At 38.7% G+C, this 22,661-nt stretch overlaps 1 protein-coding gene across 1 annotated transcript in view; it reads left to right on the top strand.

Annotated features, from left to right (window-relative positions):
* Positions 1–22,661, top strand: part of LOC112303279 (L-lactate dehydrogenase C chain) — a 32,427-nt gene that overhangs the window by 5,609 nt on the left and 4,157 nt on the right. Inside the window, exons 3-6 of the mRNA XM_024558792.2 lie at positions 4,503–4,620; positions 8,070–8,243; positions 11,685–11,858; positions 18,297–18,414. Coding sequence (XP_024414560.1) covers positions 4,503–4,620; positions 8,070–8,243; positions 11,685–11,858; positions 18,297–18,414 — 584 coding nt within the window. The remainder of the gene's footprint in view (positions 1–4,502; positions 4,621–8,069; positions 8,244–11,684; positions 11,859–18,296; positions 18,415–22,661) is intronic.

Here is a 22,661-nt window from a genome sequence, read left to right as displayed (position 1 = left end):
GGGGCAGGGAGAGAGAGAAAGAAAAACATTGATTTGTTGTTCCACCTACCCATGCACTCATTGGTTGATTCTTTTCTTTTTTTAACATTCATCCAAGGATATATTATTGATTTTAGAGAGAAGAAAGGAGAGAGAGAGAGAGAAAGAAAAAAACATCAATGTGGAGATAAACATTGATGGGTTGCCTCCTGTATGCTCCCCGACTCGGTATTGAACCCAAAACCTAGTTTGTGCCCTGACTTGGAGTTGAACCCACAACCTTTGATGTATAGGATGATGCTCCAAACAACTAAGCCACTTGGCCAGGGCCATTGGTTGCTTCTTGTATGTGGCCTATCCAGGATAAACCACACACTTTGGTGTACTGGGACGATTGGAAACCAACTGAGATAACTGTCCAGGGTCATAGCTATTCATAGAAGATTCTGGCAAAACAAGCCCAGGGTCTTTATTTAGAACTCTATTTGAGAAATGACTCTCATAGATGTAGGTTAATTCTTTAAAAAACAAACAATCAAAAACGTGTAGGGATTGAGTTGTCTTTGACAGTCAAGACAAATGTAGCTAGGAAGATTTTCTTAATAAGAGAATTGTGTGGTTACCTGTTGAGAAGAGAGGTAAATCAAGGTGAAAATATAAGTTAAAAGTAGGCTGTGTTGGTTATTAAATTATTATCACTCATCTCCAAATCCAACGTTCTAAACTCAGCTTTGTGATTCTGATGCTGGATCTCTGCTTAATCTTTTTCTCCTTTGTCAGTTGATATCTTGTTGGTTCTGCCAATAGGGGCACTATAGGGTAGTTGGAAGGTAGTGGGAGAGCAGTGACTTTTTTCTGTTGGCATTTTGTTCTGGTCACAGTCATCTCAACTTCAGCCCCTTTGGCCCAATGGTAGAAGTTGGTTCTAGCCTCCAGGTTCTTTGGGAAGTCCAGCATTGTCCTCATTTTGCGCCATTAGTGGTAGCAGCCAGATTTTGAGACTAGTATCCACCAGAATTCTGACACTAGATCCTTGAAGCTCCTTTTTTAGTATGTCTGTTTCTTAAGCCTTAGGGGTGGTAGTTTCAAGCTGCAGATACTCTTGAGTTACCACAAGTGATACCTTTTTGTTCTTTTAGTCCTCCAACATCTGTCTAAAAAATTCCCTATATTCCCTCTATTGAAATGCTTAGAGTAGTTTCTGCTTTCCTGTTTCAGACCCAGATAGATACACAAACTGATGTAAAAATGGATCTGTAAACATGATCTATTTTTTTTAATCAGTTAGCCAAAAATCATATGTGATCATTCTGGATGAAACTCCTTATCCTCCTCCTATTCCTGACATATGACACATAATTTAGTAAATTTTAGAATTTATAGTTTTCCAATAAGACAAGATTGTACCTGATGTGAGGAAAAAAATTAGTAAATAGGGACTTGGATCCCTTTTTCTTATTGCTCAATTTTGGAATCTGGCCACTAGAATCTGAGGGAATACAGTCCTTCTATATAGTTTTATATGTTGAATATGATAAAACCCAATTCAAATTACAGTAAGCAATAAAGAGATTACTATATATTGTTCATATAATTGGAAACTCTGAAAGTAGAGCTGGCTTCAGGTACTAGTAGATTCTGGAATTCATGCATATCCATACCCAGTATTTGTATACCTTTGTTTATATTTCCCCTATTGGCCGAATTCTCAGGAAGGTCTTTCTGTGTATGGTAAAGATGGCTATTCAGTTCTTAGAGTCTTTTTTATTTTTAAATTTTTTCCCATCTCCATTTATTCCCCTGTACCCTCTCCCAACTTCATCCCCCTCCCTGTAGTCACCACACTGTTGTTCATCTCCATGGTTCTTAAGAGTCTTATGTTATTCTTAGAGCTATGATTCCCAAGAAAAATGAGACTTAATTTCCCATTTTTCATTTTCAAACCTCACAGACATTTGTCATGCCTGGACTGCATGCCCATTTGTGAACTAATTTCTGTGACCAGAGGAAGTGGAACAATTGGATATGGTTATATGACCATCTACTATCCTAGGTTGGAGAACTGACATTAATGTGCACACTGACCCACGTGGAATTCAATTCCCATAGATGGCTGCCTGTCTATTCTGACCATAAGGATGCATACTGAAAACAACTTCAGCCAACTCAGAAATTAGGCGTATGGGTTAAATATAATAAAATTCTTTGAAAGAATCTCATAACTTTTCATTGGTCTTAAACCGTTATCTGAAATGGAAAAATCCAATTCTAAAAAAATTAACAAGTATATGATGGCAAAGCAATTAATATTTTTTGCTACATTCTGTTGTTTACCTTGAATTCTGATAATTCTAGGCATATTTAAAAATTGTCATTTAAAAAATATTTTATTGATGATGCTATCACAGTTGTCCCAATTTTTCCCCCTTTGCTCCCCTCCACTGGGTACCCACTTTTCTTCCAGTAATCCTCCCCCTTAGTTCATATCCATGGGTCATGCATATTAAGTTTTTTTGCTTCTCCATTTCCTATACTATTCTTAACATACCCCTGTCTATTTTCTATGTACCAATTATGCTTCTTAATCCCTGCACGTTTTCTATCATTCTCCCCTTCCCCCCTTCCTGTTGATAATCCTCCATATGGTCTCCATATCTATCATTCTGTTCCTGTTCTGGTTGTTTGCTTAGTTTGTTTTTTTTAGATTCAGTGTTGATAGTTGTTAATTTGTTGCCATTTTAATGTTCATAGTTTTGATCCTCTTTTTCCTAAATAAGTCCCTTTAACATTTCATGTAATAATATCTTGGTGATGATGAACTCCTTTGGCTTTACCATGTCTGGGAAGCACTTTATCTGCCCTTCTATTCTAAATGATAGCTTTGCTGGATAGAGTAATCTAGATTGTATGTCCTTGCTTTTCGTCACTATGAATACTTCTTGCCAGTCCTTTCTTGCCTGCAAAGTTTCTTTTGAGAAGTCAGCTGACAGTGTTATGGGAACTACTTTGTAGGTAACTCTGCTTTTTTCTTGCTACTTTTAAGATTCTCTCTTTATCTTTAACCTTTGGCATCTTAATTATGATGTGTCTTGGTGTGGTCCTCTTTGGGTACAACTTGTTTCTTGGACTTGTATGCCTATTTCCTTCACCAGATTGGGTTAGTTTTCTTTTATTATTTTTTCAAATAAGTTTTCAGTCTTGCTCTTCCATCTTTGCCTTCTGGCATCCCTGTGATTCAAATGTTGGTACATTTGCAGATGTCTCAGAGGGTCCTTATACTATCCTCATTTTTTGAATTATTTTTTCTTCCTGCTGTTTTGGTTGAATGCTTATTTCTTCCTTATGTTCCAAATCATTGATTTGAATCCCACGTTCACCCCCCTCCACTGATGATTCCCTGTAGATTGTTCTTTATTTCATTTAGTGTAACCTTCATTTCTTCCTTTATGTTGTTGCCATACCTAATGAGTTCTTTGAGCATTCTGATCACCAGTGTTTTGAACTCTGCATCTGATAGGTTGTTTATCTCTGTTTTATTTAGTTCTTTTTCTGGGTTTTTTTTTTTTCCCCCTCTTCTTTCATTTGGGCCGTATTTCTTTGTCTCCTCCATTTGGTAGTCTCCCTTTTTTGTTTCTGTATATTAGGTAGAGCTGCTTTGACTCCCTGTCTTAATAGTGTGGGCTACTGTAGAAAAGGCACCTGTAAATTGTGTGGGGCAGAGTCTTAGGTATTTGTCAGGGTGTGGCAACCCCTTCACTGCTTTGGGGCTCTGTGTTGGGGAAGAGAGGACAATGCCACTCACTGCCTGGCTTCAGGTGGTTTGCTCAGCACTTACCCTGTTTCCAGTCACTTCATTCACTTCCTGTATGCTACTGGCGCCTTTCCAACTGTTGCCCTAGTGGTGAATCCCGGAGTGGGTGGGTTTGCATATGTGCTAAGTCTGTGCATGCCCTTTAAACGAGTCTCCTGAAAATCCAGCAGTTTCTTCCACTGCCCAAATCCTCACTGGTTTTTACAGCCAGAGGTTGTGGGGATTTATCTGCCCAGCACCGGAACCTTGGGCTGTGTGGTTTGGCCTGGGGTTAGGATCACTTGGTCCCAAGGTATCCCTCCTGATTTTTATCCACCATATGTGACTGTGGGACCATCCACGCTGCTACCGCCTCTCTGTGCTGCACCATGTCCCCATGACTCTCCACCTCTCCCACCTGTCTGGATGAAGCGGTTTCTTTAAATTCTTGGTTGTTGGACTTCCATACAGCTCAATTTTCTGATGGTTCTGGGTGTTGTTTTGAGATCTAGTTGTAATTCTTTCTATGGTTGGGTGAGGAGGCTAAGTGTGTCTACCTTTGCCAGCATCTTGACCAGAAGTCCAAAATTATTATTTTTATATCATTTTTCTATTAAAAAATATAATTCTCCTTTGATTATAAAATAGCCACACAAAATTTTTTCTCATCCTCCTAAAATGGCAATAGGAACATTTTCCAGAATATTTTATTCATAACTTTCATGTATTTTAGGATTTAACTGATGAACTTGCACTTATTGATGTCGCAGAGGACAAATTGAAGGGAGAAATGATGGATCTTCAGCATGGCAGCCTTTTCTTTCATACTTCAAAGATTATCTCTGGAAAAGGTTAATTTTAATTTTATAAAGTTATTTTCAAAGCTTTAAAAAATAATGAATTTTTTATTATTAACTGATATCCATAAATATAGAATTTAAAATAGTACCATTATCATTAGGACTTACAGCTTAAAGATTAGTTTATCTTTCTTTTAAAAAGAACATCCATTCTCATTGGACAAAGTTTAGTGAATACAAAAATGCATAAAGAAAAGTTAAAATCTTTTCTAATAGTTTTGTTTACTTTATTCATTTGTTTTTTTACATAACTGACATATCAATGCTTTTTATTTTTCATTTTTAATTTAATTTTATTCATTTTTATTGATTCTCTAGAGAGGGGAAGGGAGGGAGAAAGAGAGGGAGAGAAACATTGATGTGAGAGAGAAACATCAATGTGTGAGAGAAGCATTGATTGGTTGCCTCCTGTACATGCCCCGACTGGGGACCAAACCAGTAACCCAGGCGTTTGTCCTGACTGGGAATTGAACCCACGATCTTTCGGTTTGTGGGATGACACCCAACCAACTGAACCACACTGGCCAGGGCTATAAATGCTTTTTAAACTTATCATTCCATCTTAGATTTTTCCATAGTATATGTAGTCTTGACTAGTCCTGAATACTATTGATATATTTATCTATACTTTTTAACCTGGTTTTCTTTTTGTCCTTATAGAGGATCAGTTTTCAAGGTATAGTGTGGGAACAGGAAATAGAGATTAGCATTAGCATTAGCATCATGTCTTGACCAACTAAGAAGCCTCAGAGAATTAGGCAAAATAAATAATTTATCATGCACTGAAGTGCATAGTACACTATTAGGTAATTTGATTGAACAAATGTACTTTCTACTAGAAACCCTCTTATAAAACTTTGAAATGGAATGTGGTTACTTAATTTAAAAATTCTGTTATAGCCCTAACTGGTGTGGCTTAGTGGGTTGGGCGTCCTGTCGAATGAAAGGTCACTGGTTTGATTCCTGGTCAGGGCACATGCCTGGGTTGCAAGCCAGGTCCCTGGTTGGGGGCATGAGAGAGGCAACCAGTTGATGTTTCTCTCAGATCACATAGATGTTTCTGTCCCTCTCTTTTTGCCTCCCTTCCCTTCTCTCTAAAAATAAATAAATAAAAAATCTTTAAAAAATGCTGTTGGAAAGGGCCATTATAATCATTTCATATTGACCTAAAACATGTAAACGTACTTAGAAGTTCATTTGCTAATTTTCTGATTGTAGGGCAGGGCCTTTGTGTATGACTCAGCTGATTGAAGCTTTGCAATATCTTTTATAAAGCACACTAACAGTGATCATTTCAGTGTCTTGAAAGTACTACAATTAATTTAAAGATACTCATGAAGCAATTTAAATACAAAACTGCTAAATTTTATGGTTTTCCTTCACTTTTATTTTTTGCACTTAAAAGGACAATTTTAAAACAATGCTTTTAATGTCTAAGACATTAAAATTAATGTTCATAGAAATAATTATTTTAAAATATTAAAATTTAAATATAGAGAGTTTAAGTATAACAAACATCAGTGCATCCAAGTGAAACATTACCAATTCAGTTGATATGTTCTGTAACATCTATTCGTATCTCAATCCTTAATGTGTGTACAATAGTTAACACAGATCTGAAGTGCTTGGGACATAGAAGGTGCTAAAATATTTATGGAAGAAAGGGAGGAATGTGAGATCAGAATCTGTTATTATAGATCTTAGGATCAAGGTAAGGGTTAACTATGAAAAAACAATGGGACGATAACATAAGGCAGCATATATAAAGACTATTTGAGAATTATAAGCAGTAAGTGCTATAAAAATTCAGTGAAGTAAGAGAGTAGTATTTATTAATAATATGATTATGGGATACCTAGCAGAGGAATTGTTATTTAAAGAAATACTTGACTAATGATATAATAATTGCTAACATTTATTGAACATTTAATATGTATAAGGCACTGTTCTGAATACTATGTATATTAAACTCACTGAATCATCTAAAGGAAAACTATGATTAGTTTGATCTTGTCGATGAAGGACTGAGAGTCAGAGGAACAGGCAAAATTCTTTTCTGGAGTCATGCAGCTAGGAAGTGGCAAAGTCAAAATATAGGTCTTTGCTCCAGACCACTATGGTTTACTGTCTCCTGGAGGACTGAGTTATACTTAAGTAGAAAAATAAATAACAGGCAGGGAGATGATAGCATTAACAAAACCAGGGCACCTGGAAAATTTAACATAAAAATAAGACACAAAGTTAGTAAAATGATTCAGAGGCAGATTGTGAAGACTTGATATTTTACTTTGGTATGCACTTTAATTGACTTACTGGGCACAATATTTCAAATAATTTATCTGAACTGTGGAGAGATGACTTTGGAGAAGTTGCAAGGGTTTTTGTCTGTGTATCCTCTAAAAGTTGAGTTGGGGAGAAGGGAGGGAAAGGAGGGATGGGGAAAGAGAGACAGAGATTGAGAGATTACTTGGGGTTTCTCTGGTTAGGTAAGAGTTTATGGAAGGTTATCTCAAGCAAGATCTTTGAGCAAGAATGAGTTGACTGCAAAGAGAAAACTTCTGTAAATCCTTTACTTGACAGAAGGGGGAGAGAGTCTTTTGGATTAATGCGAAACATATTAGCCTAAGAAATGCTGTCTTTCTAAATTGTCTTTCTGATTAAAATTTTTACTAGGCTAGGAAAAACATAAAATGTTTACAGTTTATAATTTGGATTAGGAAAATGAGAATGACTATAAATGAAGATGTGATAATATCTTTAAAATTGAACAAATATCATTTTCAAAAGAGCATAAAACTAATTTTAAAAAATAGAGATGGGATATAGAAGAGATTTTATCTAATTTAATTTTTGACATCCATATTATAAATAACTTCCAGGTATATAATGCTTTAAAACAAGTCCAGTATAGGATAGTGAGCATCATATATTGTCATTGGATCTAATAGGTAAAACAATTTTACAACTGGTCATTGGATTTAGAAGGCTATTTTTCTGTGTGTGGATCAAGAACTTGCTTGTGATCTCAAATCCAGTCTTTTATTTAGAAATAAATGCATTCTTACTCTTAGAATCTTGAAACAGTTACATAATTTTCAGAGTTCTAAGCTTCTGATACATATGGTGTTTCTACAAAGCCAGAGGGATGAGTTGCATTGCCTTGGGCCTTAATAACAAGTGACAGTGTGGGTTTAAAAGGATAGTAGATTGTGGTGTTATTTTTTTTTAAAGCTGTATGAAAATTCTAAGTCATAGTGATAAAACTTTCTTTAGGTTATTCAAAATAACATTACCACATGGAAGGTCTGTTCATTTCCAGATGTCAGACATGAGGTATATGAGTACTTTTATACTAAGGTCATGCAATAGACTTTTAAAGAATTAAGGCACAGTGATTATGGCAATCTTGATCCAAATACTGTCTTTTGTTTCCCTTTTAGATTACAGTGTATCTGCAAACTCCAAATTAATTATTATCACAGCAGGTGTGCGGCAACAGGAGGGAGAAAGTCGTCTTTCCCTGGTTCAACGTAATGTGAATATCATGAAATCAGTCATTCCTACCTTAGTCCGTTATAGTCCTGACTGTAAGATGCTTATTGTCTCAAATCCAGGTGAGCCTTTTCTCTTTAACTGCTTAAGGATGGTCTTTCCATACTATTCCTTCTTCTTTTTTAAACAACTTTATTGAGGTAAAATTTGTATATAATAAACTGCACCCATTCAAAGTAAACAATACAATAAGGTTTTTTCCAGCTCTTTGAAATATAATTGCCACATACATGAAAGTTTAAGGTGTGCAGTGTGATGATGATTTGATACATTTACATTTTGGGAAATGATTACCACAGTAGGGTTAGTTAATACCTCCATCACCTCACATACAGTCATCCTTGGTATTCTTAGGGTATTTGGTACCCCACTAGATACCAAAATTTCTGGATGGTCAAGTCCCATTTATCAAATGGAGTAGTAGTTGCATATAACCTATATTTGCATATAGACTACAGAAGGGTATGCCTACATGTAATTTCATTTGCATGGAATCAGCGTAGTGTGCAGTGTGTGGCAAATTCTAGTTTTGCTTTCCGGAACTTCCTGGATTTTTTTTTTCAAATATTTTTGGTCTGCATTTGGTTGGTTGAATCCACAGATGTGAACCCCATAGATGTGGAAGGCTGACTGTAATTACCATTTCTTTATCCTGGTGAGAACATTTAAGATTCACTATCTTAGCAACTTTCAAATATATGATACAGTATTGTTAACTATAGCCACCAGTGCTATGTATTAGATCCCCAGAACTTATTCACCTTGTATCTGGAAGTGTAAGTTTATTCTTTGGCTGATGCCTCCTCATTATCTCCCCTTCCCCATGGGCAACCACCATTGTACTGTTTCTATGAGTTCGTGTTTTTTTGTTTTTTTTTAAGATTTCACATATAAATGACACCATACAATGTTTGTCTTTCTCTGTCAGAATTATTTTACTTAGCATAATGCCTTCAAGGTCCATCCATGTTGTCACAAATAGCAGAATTCCCTTCTTTCTTGTAGCCAGATATTTCATTGTATATGTGTATACCGTATTTTCTTTATCCATTCATCCATACATAGATACCTAGGTTGTTTCCTATCTTGGCTATTGTGAATGATACTGCAATGAACATGGGAGTTCGGATGTCTCTTTGAGATACTGATTTCATTTCCTTTGGATATATACCCAGAAGTATGATTGCTAGATCATATGGTAGTTCTATTTTAATTTTTTGAGGAAACTCAAAACTCTCTTTTGTAGTGGATGTCCCAGTTTATATTGGATGCGAATGTTGGACATCTTGAAGTTGTCCCAAAGGCTGCTTATACTATCCTCACTTTTTTGGATTCTTTTTTCTTCTTGTTTTGTTCTGACTGGTGTTTTTTTTCTACCTTATGTTCCAAATCATTGATTTGATTCTTGGTTTTATCCACTCTATTATTAATTCCCTGTAAATTGTTCTTTATTTCAATTCGTGTATCCTTCATTTTTGAGTGGATCTTTTTTATGCTGCTGAGGTCCTCACTAAGTTCCTTGAGCATCCTTATAACCAGTGTTTTGAGTTCTGAATTTGATAGATTGTTTATCTCCCTTTCATTTAGCTCTTTTTCTGGAGTTTTGATCTGTCCTTTCATTTGGGCCATGTTTCTTTGTCTCCTTGTTTTGGCAGCCTCCCTGTGTTTGTTTCTATGTATTAGGTAAAGCTGCTCTGACTCCCTGTCTTAGGAGTGTGGCCTGATGTAGGAGGTGTCCTGTAGGGTCCAGTGGCACAGCCTCCCCTATTATCCAAGCTGGGTACTTGAAATGTACCATTGGTGTGAGCTGAGTACACCCTCCTCTTGTAGTTGAGCCTTGATTGCTGTTGGCAGGTTAATGGGAGGGATTTACCCAGGCCAGTCAGCTGCAAAGACTGACTGTAACCACTGACCACCAACCTCTGCCTTCTGTGGAGGATCAGCTATGCAGGAGTAGGGTGGTGGTGCTCCATCGTGGCCTGTAGTTGTCCACTGGGTGCACTAGCTGTGGAGTTTCCTGGGTGATCCAGACCAAGGTCAGCTCCCACCTGTGTTTTGCCTGGGGCCACCCTGCCTGAGCTATAAAGCAATATGAGATGGCTGTTATGTGTGCTGGGCTTAGAGATTCCTAGGCAAAGCCAAGCTGGGACTCCAGGCTGGCTGCTGCTACTGCCAGGCCTGGGGCTCACTGAGACCAGCTGTTGCTTGTTTGAGAGGATTTAGGAACTTTGGAAACATGAACCAAGACCAGCCATTCATGTGGAAAAGCAGCTAGGGTAGGCCTGTAAGTTGGGTGGAGTGGAGTCTCTGGGAATCTCCAAGCATGTCAAACAGTGTTATCCAGGTTGATGGAGTCTCAGATATGGCACCAGCTAGTTGTCTTTGTGGCTTTGTCGGGGCAGGGTTCATTAAAGAGACAATGGCCTCTGCTAGCCTTGATGCCAGACACTGAAGTTCCTTACTGTATGCTACTGGTGCCTTTCAAGCTGCTACCCCAGTACTGGAGCTCAGAGGGAATGAGTCTGAGTAGGTGGGTCCATGTGTGGGTTAAGAGGAACTGCTTGGGGCTCCAGCAGTTTCTTCCACCTACTCAATCTCTTTTGGTTTTTGCAGCCAGAAGTTGTGGGGACTTATCTTCCTGGCACTGGAACCCTGGGCTGGGGGACCTGGTGTGGGACTGGGACTCCTCACTCCTGAGGTATCCTTCCCTAATTTTTATCCACCTCATGTGGGTGTGGGACCAGCCCATACCACATCTGCAATCCTCCTACCAGTCTGGATAAATGTGGTTTCTTTAATTCTATACTTGTCGGACTTCCATTCAACTCTATTTCTGATGATTCTGAGTGATGGTTGTTCTATATTTTAATTGTAATTTTAATGTGGTTGTGCAAAGAGGCAAGCCATGTCTGCCTACATCACCATCTTGACCGGAAATCCTAGCCACAACTTTCTTTAAATTTGGAACCATAAGTATCTCCCAGCCTTTGCTTGAGGGCTCTGTGTGCATGTTGCAGTATGCCTTCAACACTTGGCTAACCAACTTACAAATGTGCCCTTCTCCTGCTTGCACAGAGCCTCAAGGTCAGATAGAGTTTAAGCTTAGGATCTTGTCATGCTTTTCCTGAGCTTGCACAGACCTGCACACTGCCCTGGCTACGCATGTGGTCTTATTCTAGGTAGGAGATGCTGATGGCTTAGATGAGGCTGTGGTGATAGAGAGGAAAAATTAAGGCAATCTTAATGAGGTAGAATTAACTGACTGGTTATTAAATATGCAGATAGACACATATGTTATCTTAAAAGAATTAAAATATTATAGTTATTAATTTAAACTTCTAAAACCTATGTAAGAGATTATGAATATTTCTTTGTTGATTTATTTAACCTCAAACTTGGTAATCAATCCATATTTGACATCAAGACAATTGATCTATTCAGAAAAACAAATATGAAAGGAAGTTATTGTAAAATTTTTTCTAATAAGAAATTGTTCCCCCTAGTGGATATTTTGACATATGTGGTCTGGAAACTAAGTGGCTTACCTGCTACTCGTATAATCGGAAGTGGTTGTAATCTAGACTCTGCCCGTTTCCGCTACCTAATTGGAGACAAGTTGGGTGTCCATCCCACTAGCTGCCATGGTTGGATTATTGGGGAACATGGTGATTCTAGTGGTAAGTATAAATCTATTTGTATTATATAGTTACACTTCTTATCTGTAATGATGCTTATTTTCTTTAAAGCCTATCTTTTTCTGATATTAATATAACTGTGTAACTTTTGGTATTTTGTTGGTTTTTCCTGATATGGCTATCTTTTTCTATTCAATTACTTTTAGTCTTTTCCATCATTGATTTAATTACCACTCATAAAGTTGTACATAGAGTATATACCATGTTTTTCAGACTATAAGATGCACTCCCCCCCAAATTTGGGAGGAAAATGGGGGTGCATCTTATAGTCTGAATGTAGTTTACCTGGGTCACTGTGGGGTTGGGGAATGGGTGGCGGTGGAATGTTTTCTTTTCTTATTTTCCTCCTTTAAAACCTAGGTGTGTCTTATGGTCCGGTGCGTCTTATAGTCTGAAAAATACAGTAGCTGTTTTAAAAGTTAGTGAGTGTTTCTCTGCCCTAGCCAGTGGGTCTCACTTGGTTGGAGCATCATCCCATAACCAAAAGGTTGTGGGTTCAGTTCCCAGTCAGGGCACATACTTAGGTTGTGGGTTTGATCCCTGGCAAGTGTGGGCCCATACTATCCCTTGTCTGGACACCTACAGTCCCGGGTCTGGGCACATATGATCCCCGTCCTGGGCACCTACAGGAGGCAGTCAATCCATGTTTCTCTCTCCCATTGTTGTTTCTCTCTCTAAAAGCAATGAAAAAAAATGTCCTCAGGTGAGGATAAAAAAATAATAGAATAAAAAAATTAAAGTCAGTGAATGTTTCTCTTATGAGTGTTTCTCCAGAGCACTTTCATTTATTGTTTTTAAAATTTTTTTATTGATTTATTTTAGAGAGAGAGAGAGGAAAGGAGAGAGAAACATTAATTTGTTGTTCCACTTATTCATACATTTATTGGTTGCTGCTTGTATGTACCCTAACCAGGATTGAACCCACAATCTTGGCATATTGGGATGATGCTTTAACCAACTGAGCTACCCAGCCAGGGCCTGTTATTTTTTAAAAGAGCATTATTAAGGTATGATTCATATGCTATAAAATTCACCTATTTAAATTGTGTGTTCACTGGTTTTTAGTATTTTCACAGACTTGTGCAGTCATCACCACAATCTAATTATAGAACATATTCATCACCCCAGAAACTTCTACTCCTGAACTTAGTCCCCCCAAGCTCCAAGCAAGCACTAATTTACTTTTGACTCTGTAGATTTGTTTATTTCAGACTTTTCATATAAATAAATTTATATAACATGTCATTTAAACTGTTATTTAGGCCACATCAACCTTTTTCTTTTTTGAACTTAAACATTTAAGCTATGCAGCACAATTAGAACTCTATACTTCTTCTTACCTGTTTTCTGTGTCATATGTGTAAATGTTCTTTCCACAGTGGCAATAAACCTGTTGAAAAGAGGGAGCAGTAATTCGGTCCTTCATTTGTTTATTCAAAGCATTTAATGATCCCTTCTTGTTTTGTGTTTTTTTTTACCACAGGGGTCATAGTATAATAAATACTTCTGCATTGACTTAGACAAATACTTAATTTGACCTGTCAGCTTGTGCTATATTGTCTTAACTCAGCTCCTTCTCCTGAAAGTTATTACTTTTCCTAGATATGTTTAAGTTCTCACATTTAATATTCTATTAGTTTATTTGAAAACAAAGTAGTGTATTCTGATTGCAATTAATTTGAATATATAAATACTGTATTCAATGAGATTTATTTTGTTTCTTTTCTCTTTTTCTGCTTTCTGTTGAATTGATTAAACTTTCTTAATTTCCTCCATTACTTTGCATTATACACTCACTTTGTAAGTTTTTAGTAATCATACTTGACCTCAAAATAATTAGCGCCTTTATTGTTCTTTGGAACAATGCAAAGACCTTGGAATGCATTAAGTTTGACCACCCTCTTTCTGTCATATGTGCAATAATTAACCACTTTTCTAGTTCATCTTGTTCTTATAATCATTATTGAGTAAACAATACTGCTGTTTTTTAAAAAGATTTTATTTATTTTTCAGAGAGAGGGGAAGGGAGAGAGAAGGACAGGGAGAGAAAAATTTATCAGTTGCCTCTCACATGCCCCCAAATGGGGACCTGACCCACAACCCAGGCATGTGCCCTGACCAGGAATCGAACCAGTGACACTTCAGTCCACAGGCTGCCCCTCAACCCACTGAGCAACACCAGCCAGGGCAATACTACTGTTTTAATTTATGAATATATTTGCCAATTTTATTGCTTGTCTTTATTTTTTGCATCTAACGCCTTCATTTTTTCTTTCTGAAGTATATCCTGTAGTGTTGTTTATGTCAAAGCGTTTTAGCTTCACCTCATTTAAAAAATTTTTTTAATTGATTTTAGAGGGAGGGAGGTAGAAATAGAGAATTAGAGAGAAAGAGAACAATATTGATTTGTTTTCCACTTTATTTGTGCATTCATTGGTTGATTTTTGTATGTGCCCTGAACAGGGATTGAACCCAAATCTTGGAGTACAAGGACAATGCTCTAATTAACTGAGCTACATGGCCAGGGACTTCACCTCATTCTTGAATGACAGTTTAATTGGATATGAGGTTCTAGGTTGACAGTTATTCCCCCCAGCTCTTTGTTTCTGTTGAGAAGTGTGGTGTTAATTTGTTGTTCTTCTCTCTCTTTGCTTGTAATGTTTTATCTTTTTAACCATTCTCTTCTTTGTGGATTCTGTACTTGCACCTTGCTTTAAAATGCTTCCTATATCACATAATTATAAATAAATTCTACTACATATTTCTCTAACATATTATTTTATTTTTAATTTCCCTTTTATGTCCATTTGAAATGTATTTTTATATATGGTATAAGGTAGTAGTCTCAGTTCATTAAAAACTTAGTGAAATTGTCCCTGCCTGGTGTGGTTCAGTGGATTGAGCACCAGCATGTGGACTGAAATTTCGATGGTTCACTTCCCTGTCAGGACACAGACCTGCGTTGCAGGCCAGGTCCCCATTTGGGGGTGTGTGAGAGGCAACTGATAGATGTTTCTTTTACACATTGATGTTTCTCTCCTTCCCTCTCCCTCTCCCCTCACTCTAAAAATAAATAAATAAATTATTTTAAAAGTTACTGGAATTGAATTTAGACTTCCAGTCAAGATGGCAGCATAGGTAAACATGACTCACTTCCTCATACACCACATCAAAACTGCAACTAAACTATAGACCAACCATCATCCAGAACCATCAGAAATAGGGCTGAATGGAAGTCCTACAGCTATGGAATTAAAGAAGAAACCCAACCACAGAATTAAAGAAGCAAGCACATTGAGACATGTAGGAGGGGCGGAGACATGGAACACCCACTTGTGGCAGATAAAAATCAGGAATGATATCTCAGAAGAGAGGGGTCCTACCCCACACTGCATTCCACAGCCTAGGGTTCCAGTGCCAGGAGCATAACTTCTGGCTATAAAAACCTGCAGGAATCAAGTCTGTGAAAGGCATAAACTGCTGGAGTCTCAGGCAGTTCCTTTTAAAGGGCCCATGCACAGACTTAGACTCATTCCCTCTGAGTTCCTGCATGATGCAGCAGATTGAAAGGCATCAGAGACATATGGGGAGGAAATGAATTGTCTGGCATCAGGGTGAGAGCTGGGGGCGGGGCAGTTCTTTCCCAGACAGAAATGCTGGCAGAGACCATTTTTCCTTTTCTGAGCATTCCCCTGACAGAGCCACAGAGCTGGCAGGCAGGCACCATATCTGAGATTCCATCAAGCTGGCTATCACTATTTTCCCTGCCCTGGTGATTCCCTGGGGCCTGCCCCAGCCAACTTTAGGGCCCACCCAAGCTATTTCCAGTGGCTTTTCCATACAGATGGCTTGTCTTGGCCCATCCTTCAGATTTCCCTAAATTCTCTCATACAAGCAGCATCTGTCCTAGTGTGCCCTGTACTTCTTGCTAAGTTGCCCCAGGGCCTGGCACTAGCAGCAGCTGGCCTTGGTTCACAGCTTGGCCTTGCCTGGCATGCCAATCCCAGCACAAGTGGCAGCCATCTCCAGATCACTTTGTAGCTCATGCTGTGAGACCGGGACCGAACACAGTTTTGGTGGCTCACCTTGGACATACCGACAGCAGTCAAGGCTCTACTACATGAGGAAGGTGTACACTGCCACATGATGGGCACACCATGAACACCCAGCTTAGGTAATAAGGGAGGCTGTGCCACTGGACCCTACAGGACACCTACTACATTAGGCCACTCTGCCAAGCCTTGGAGATGTAGCAGCTCTACCTAACACATAGAAACAAACAGGGAGGCTGCCAAAATGAGGAGACAAAGAAACATGTTCTAAATGAAAGAACAAAAAAGTCCAAAACAAGAATGAAATAAAATAGAGACAAGTTATCTACTAGATGTAGCATTCAAAACAGTGGTTATAAGGATGCTCATGGAAATTAGTGAGGACCTCAACAGCATCAAAAATCCAATAAAAAAATGAAGGATACACTAATTGAAATAAAGAACAATTACAGGGAATCGAGAAGAGTGGATAAAGCCGAGAATCAAATCAGTGATTTGGAATATATGGAAGCAAAACACAACCAATCAGAACAGCAAGAAGAAAAAAAGAATCTAAAAAAGTAGAGCTTATGTAAGGAACCTATGGGACAACATCCAACATACTATTATTCATATCACTTGGGTGCCAGAAGAAGAGAGAGAGTAAGAAATGGGAAACTTTTGAAAAAATAATGACAAAAAACTTCCCTAACTTGGTGAAAGAAATAGATATACGAGTCCAGGATCACAGAAAGTCCCAAACAAGATGAACCCAAGGTGTCTCACACCAAGACACGTCATAATTAAAATTTTTTATTTATTTATTTTGGTTGGGGACCTTTGTGGTTTCAGAGCCTGTAGCCCCACAAGAGCAAGCCCTGAAAGGGCTAAGTCTCCCTGGAAAGCCAGGAAATGCAGGTGGCAGACATGACCCAACTCTAACACTGAGGGTTCCCATGGGAATCAGGCCTGAGAAATACATTGTATCCTTTGAAGTTTGTTCTGCTTTGTATAGCCCTGTCGATATAAACTGGATGTTTAAGTTCAGGGCATAAGGAGTAAACTTCTTATCTCATGAAACACATCTTAAAGACCCTCTGGTGTCAGCATGACTAACAGACCCTGACCTATGACAGATCTCTGTGTTCCTTCAATTGTTATCTATAGATAATACCTGTTTTTGTATGACTACAGCCTTCTGACATTGACTGATGAGCTATGTATGTATGCTGTGTACACCTACACATACCATTCCCAATAAAAGCCATTTGGGAGGAGGGCTCGGGGCATTCCCCACTAGAGGGGATCACCACCCCCTTTTCCACCAGAACAAGAAGATTGTGTCCAGGATGACTGACTTCTCATCTGCCGTGGCCGGGAGAAGCTCTGTGGGATGGTGTCCCTCCCACACATTTTTAGGGAGAGGAAGGGAGGGACAGAGAGAGGGAGAGAAACACTCTCTCTCTGTGTGAAAGAAATATCAATCATTTGCCTCTCACACACCCCAAACTGAGGACCTGACCCACAACCCAGGAATGTGCCCTGACTGGGAATCAAACTGGCGACCTTTGGTATGCTGGCTGGCACTCAATCCACTGAGCCACACCAGCCAGTGTCATCATAATTAAAATGCCAAAGGTTAAAGACAAAGAATCTTAAAAGCAGCAAGAGAAAAGCAGTAAGTTAGTTACAAGGAAGTCCACATATGACTGGAAGCTGATTTCTCAAAAGAAACTTTGCAAGCTAGAAAGGAGTGGCAAGAATTATTTAAACTTATTGAGAGCAAAAAACTACAACCAAGATTTCCCTACCCAGCAAAGCTATCATTTAGAATTGAAGGACAGATACAGAACTTCTCAGACAAGAAAAAACTAAAGGAGTTAATCACCACCAAACCCATATTATATGAAATGTTAAAGGATATTCTTTAAGAATAAGATAAAAAATATGAACAATAAAATGGCAATAAATACATATCTATCAACAATTTGTTCTAAAACACTAAGTAAACAAGCAGAACAGAAACAGACGCATAGATGCAGAGAATATTTTGATGGTTGCCAGATGGGAGGGGGTCAGGGGTATAGGTGAAAAAGGTGAAGGGATTAAGAAGTACAAATGGGTTGTTATAGAATAGTCATGGGAATCAAAGTACGGTATAGGGAACAGAGTAGCCAAAACACATGTATGCATGATCTGTGGACGTGGACGACAGTGTGGGGATTGCCTGAGGGAGTTGTGGGGCGGGGCTCGGTAGAGGGAGGTAAAGGAGGAAAATCTGGGGCAACTGTAATTGCATAAACAATAAAATATAATAAAAAATTACTAAACTCAAACAACTGATGCTCTACTAGGAAGAAGAATTCATTCTGAGATATATTTCTTTTAGTGCCCTTATGGAGTGGGGTGAATGTTGCTGGTGTTGCTCTGAAGACTCTAGACCCCAAATTAGGAACTGATTCAGAGAAGGACCATTGGAAAAATATCCATCGACAAGTTGTTCAGAGGTAAAGTATTCATTCAGGTTCTTAATGCATTAATAATTAGTCATAAGAACAATGGTCACAGAAAAAAATATATAGTTGATCTTTGCATTTTGTAAGAGAAATAAGTCTAACCTTACGAAAATCCTTGAATTCAGACTTATGGGTAGCTCTATTTGGGGGGCATTTTCACAAAGAAAATGTACTTTAAAAGAACTCAGATGTGTTAGACTTAGAGGGTAGTTTAGCAAGTGATTCTGAGCATGGACTTTGGAACCAGGTTGCCCAGGTGTGAATCCTGGCTTCACCATTTATTAGTGGTGTGATATTGGAAAGTTATTAAAAAATTTAAGAGCTCAGTTTGCAAGTTTTTAAAATGGGGCTAATAATAGAGCCCATCTTAGAGGACTTTTATGAAGAGTAAGTGAGTTAGTTCATGTTAAATGCTTAGAACAGCACCTAGAAGTTTGTTCATCAAGTGACTTGATTAACAAAGAAAAAGCATGAAGCTGATGCACACAGTCAGGAGTTAACTAGGCTCCCTTCAAATGAAGTGCCTGACGCTGCATACGTTAGCCCTAACAGCACAAATGATTCTCCTTCATGCTCTAGCCAAGGTACATGTTAATAAAAGTTACACAACCTAAAAATCAATTTTGGATATTCTAGTCTGGAGTATTAAATCTACAAAAGCTCAAGTATAACATAGTGTGTATAGGATAACAACCCTATAGAAATGTGTAAGAATTAGGGCAGAGACTAAAAAGGTACACAATATAGCAAAAGGTGGTTTTGGGTATGTTTTTATTTTCTAAATGTCCTTGAATTAAAGAAATAAGTTACTTTATTTTCTGATCATAAAATCACACGATCACTTTAATGGGCACAGAGTTTCAGTCTGGGATGGTGGCAAAGTTCTGGAGAGGATGGTGGTAATAGTTGTACAACAATGTCTGTATATTTAATGCCATTGACTTGTATACTTAAAATGGTTAAAATGTCTAATTTTAAAAAATTATTGATTTTAGAGAGAGAAAGGGGGATAGAGAAGTGCAAGAGAGAACACTGATTTACTGTTCCACTTATTTACGCATTCATTGGTTGATTCTTCTATGTGCCCTGTCAGGGGATCGAACCCCCAATTTGGGCTCATCAGGATGATGCTCTAACCAACTTAGCTACCCAGCAGGGCTAAAATGAGCAGTTTTATCACAATTTTAAAAATAAGACAAAGTACATGGTTATCAGTAGTGGTTTGAATTTCAGACTGTCAAATTAAGAAGACATGACATGCTTTAATCCAGCATTAAGTTTATTAAGCTTAATGAAAGGATATGGACAGTCCTGGCTGGTGTGGCTCAGTAGATTGAGCGCTGGCCTATGAAGCAAAGGGTTGCTGGTTCAATTCCCAGTCAGGGCACATGCCTGAGTTTCAGGCCAGTTCCCCAGTGGGGAGCGTGTGAGAGGCAACCACACATTAATATTTCTGTCCCTATCTTTCTCCCTCCCTTCCCCTCTCTCTAAAAATAAATAAAATATTTTTTAAAAAAGGATATGGACAGAAAACACAGTATAGAGTATTAGCATTTTCTTTCTTTTTTTTTTTAATATATTTATTGATTATGCTATTACAGTTGTCCCATTTCCCCCCCCACTCCACTCCATCCTGCCCACCCCCCTCCCTCCCACATTCCCCCCCTATAGTTCATGTCCATAGGTCATACTTATAAGTTCTTTGGCTTCTACATTTCCTACACTATTTTTACCCTCCCCCTGTCTATTTTCCACCTATCATCTATGCTACTTATTCTCTGTACCTTTCCCCCTCTCTCCCCCTCCCACTCCCTTAATGACAACCCTCATGTTCTAGTTGTTTGCCTAGTTTGCTCTCGTTTTTGTTTTATGTGTGGCCGTTAATAACTGTGAGTTTGCTGTCATTTTTACTGTTCCAATTTTTGATCTTCTTTTTCTTAGGTAACTCCCTTTAACATTTCATATAATAAGGGCTTGGTGATGATGAGCTTCTTTAACTTGACCTTATCTGAGAAGCACTTTATCTTCCCTTCCATTCTAAGTGATAGCTTTTCTGGATACAGTAATCTTGGATGTAGGTCCTTGCGTTTAATCTTGGGTAATGTAATTATGATGTGCCTTGGTGTGTTTCTCCTTGGGTCCAGCTTCTTTGGGACTCTCTGAGCTTCCTGGACTTCCCGGAAGTCTATTTCCTTTGCCAGATTAGGGAAGTTCTCCTTCATTATTTGTTCAAATAAGTTTTCAATTTTTTGTTCTTCCTCTTCTCCTTCTGGCACCCCTATAATTCGGATGTTGGAACGTTTCAAGGTGTCCCGGAGGTTCCTAAGCCTCTCCTCATTTTTCCAAGTTCTTGTTTCTTCATTCTTTTCTATTTGGATGTGTACAGCATCACAGCTCAGCGACCAGCGTTACCCAGCCCTGGTGAACACCTAAGGCTCCGCCCCTTAAAGTAACAGACGCGCCAAGACAAAAAAAAAAAAAAAAATGGCCCAAATGACAGAACACTTCAAAGCTCCAGAAAAAATACAACTAAGCGACGAAGAGATAGCCAACCTATCGGATGCACAGTTCAAAGCACTGGTTATCAATATGCTCACAGACTTGGTTGAATCTATTCGAAAAACAGATGAAAAAATGAAGCCTATGCTAAGAGAAACAAAGGAAAATGTACAGGGAACCAATAGTGATGAGAAGGAAACTGGGACTCAAATCAATGGTGTGGACCAGAAGGAAGAAACAAACATCCAAATAGCATTTTCTTAAGGAAGTATTACAAGTGCTCAGGTGCAATTTTCAGGCCTCATCACTACGTGGGGCACACTCAGTTACAAGGGAAGAGGGCAGACTACCCCAGCATAGGAAGAATGCTGTCTTTGTTTCCCAACATGTTCTTTTCAATTATGGTTGACATTCAATATTATATTAGTTCTAGGCATACAGCAAAATGGTTAGGCATTTATATAACTTATGAAGTGATCCCCCTAGTAAGTCTGGTACCCACCTGGCACCATAGTTATTATAATGTTAGAGACTATATTTCCTATGCTGTACCTTGCATCCCCATGACTATCTTGTAATGCCAATTAGTACTTCTCAATTCCTTCACCTTTTTCACCCATCCGCCCAAACCCTCTCCCATCTGGCCACCATCAGTTTGTTCCCTGTATCTATAAGTCTGTTAGATATAATATAGTCTGTCTTTAAACATATAACTATGTTTAAACATATAACTATGTTTAGTACATAAAAAGTGATAATGATAATAAATGACTGTGTAACTAGTTTGTGTATTTACTATACTATACTATATTCTCTGTACTTATTATAAAAAATGGTATGGGACTTTCAGTCAAGATGATGGCATAGGCAGACATGGCTCACCTCTTTGCACAACCACATCAAAATTATAACTAATATATACAACAACCATCAGTCAGAGCTGTCAGAAATTGTGTTGAATGGAAGTCTAACAACTACAGAATAAAGAAACCACATCTACCCAGAGTCAGCAAGCTTATGCCATATCTGAGACTCCATCAACCTGTCTAACACTGTTTGACTGGCCTTGGAAATCCCCAGAGACTCCACCACATCCAATTTAGGGACGCATGCTGCTTTTCCATATGAATGGCTGGTCTTGGCTCATGCCTCACAACTTCCTAAATCCTCTCAAACAAGGAACAACTGGCCTCAGTGAGCCCCAGACCCAGCACTAGCAGTAGTCAGCCTAGAGTCACAGCTTGGCTTTGCCTAGGAATCTCCAAGGCCAGCACAAGTAGCAGCCATCTCATATTGCTTTATAGCTCAGGCAGGGTGGCCCTGGAAAGAACACAGGTGGGAGCTGACTTTGACCTGCACCACCTGAGAACCCCAGGGCCAGCACAGCGAGTGGACAACTACAGACCACATTGGAGCACCACCACTCTGCCCCTGCACAGCTGATCCTCCACAGAAGGCAGAGGTTGGTGGTCGGTGGTCAGTGGTCACATCTAGTCCTTGCAGCCAACTAGCCTGGGTAAATCCTTACCATTAACCTGTCAACAGCAGTCAAGGCTCAACTACAAGAGGAGGGTGTACTCAGCCCACACAAAGGGCACACCTTAGGAACCCAGCTTGAGTGATAGGGGAGGCTGTGCCACTGGACCCTATAGGACACCTCCTACATTAGGCCACACTACTAAGACAGGGAGTCAGAGCAGCTTTACCTAATACATAGAAACAAAGACAGGGAGGCTGCC

Source organism: Desmodus rotundus, chromosome 5 (assembly GCF_022682495.2).
Source record: "Desmodus rotundus isolate HL8 chromosome 5, HLdesRot8A.1, whole genome shotgun sequence".
NCBI lineage: Eukaryota > Metazoa > Chordata > Mammalia > Chiroptera > Phyllostomidae > Desmodus > Desmodus rotundus.
The sequence above is the reverse complement of the archived record's forward strand: the minus strand, read 5'-3'. Positions and strand labels throughout refer to the sequence as shown.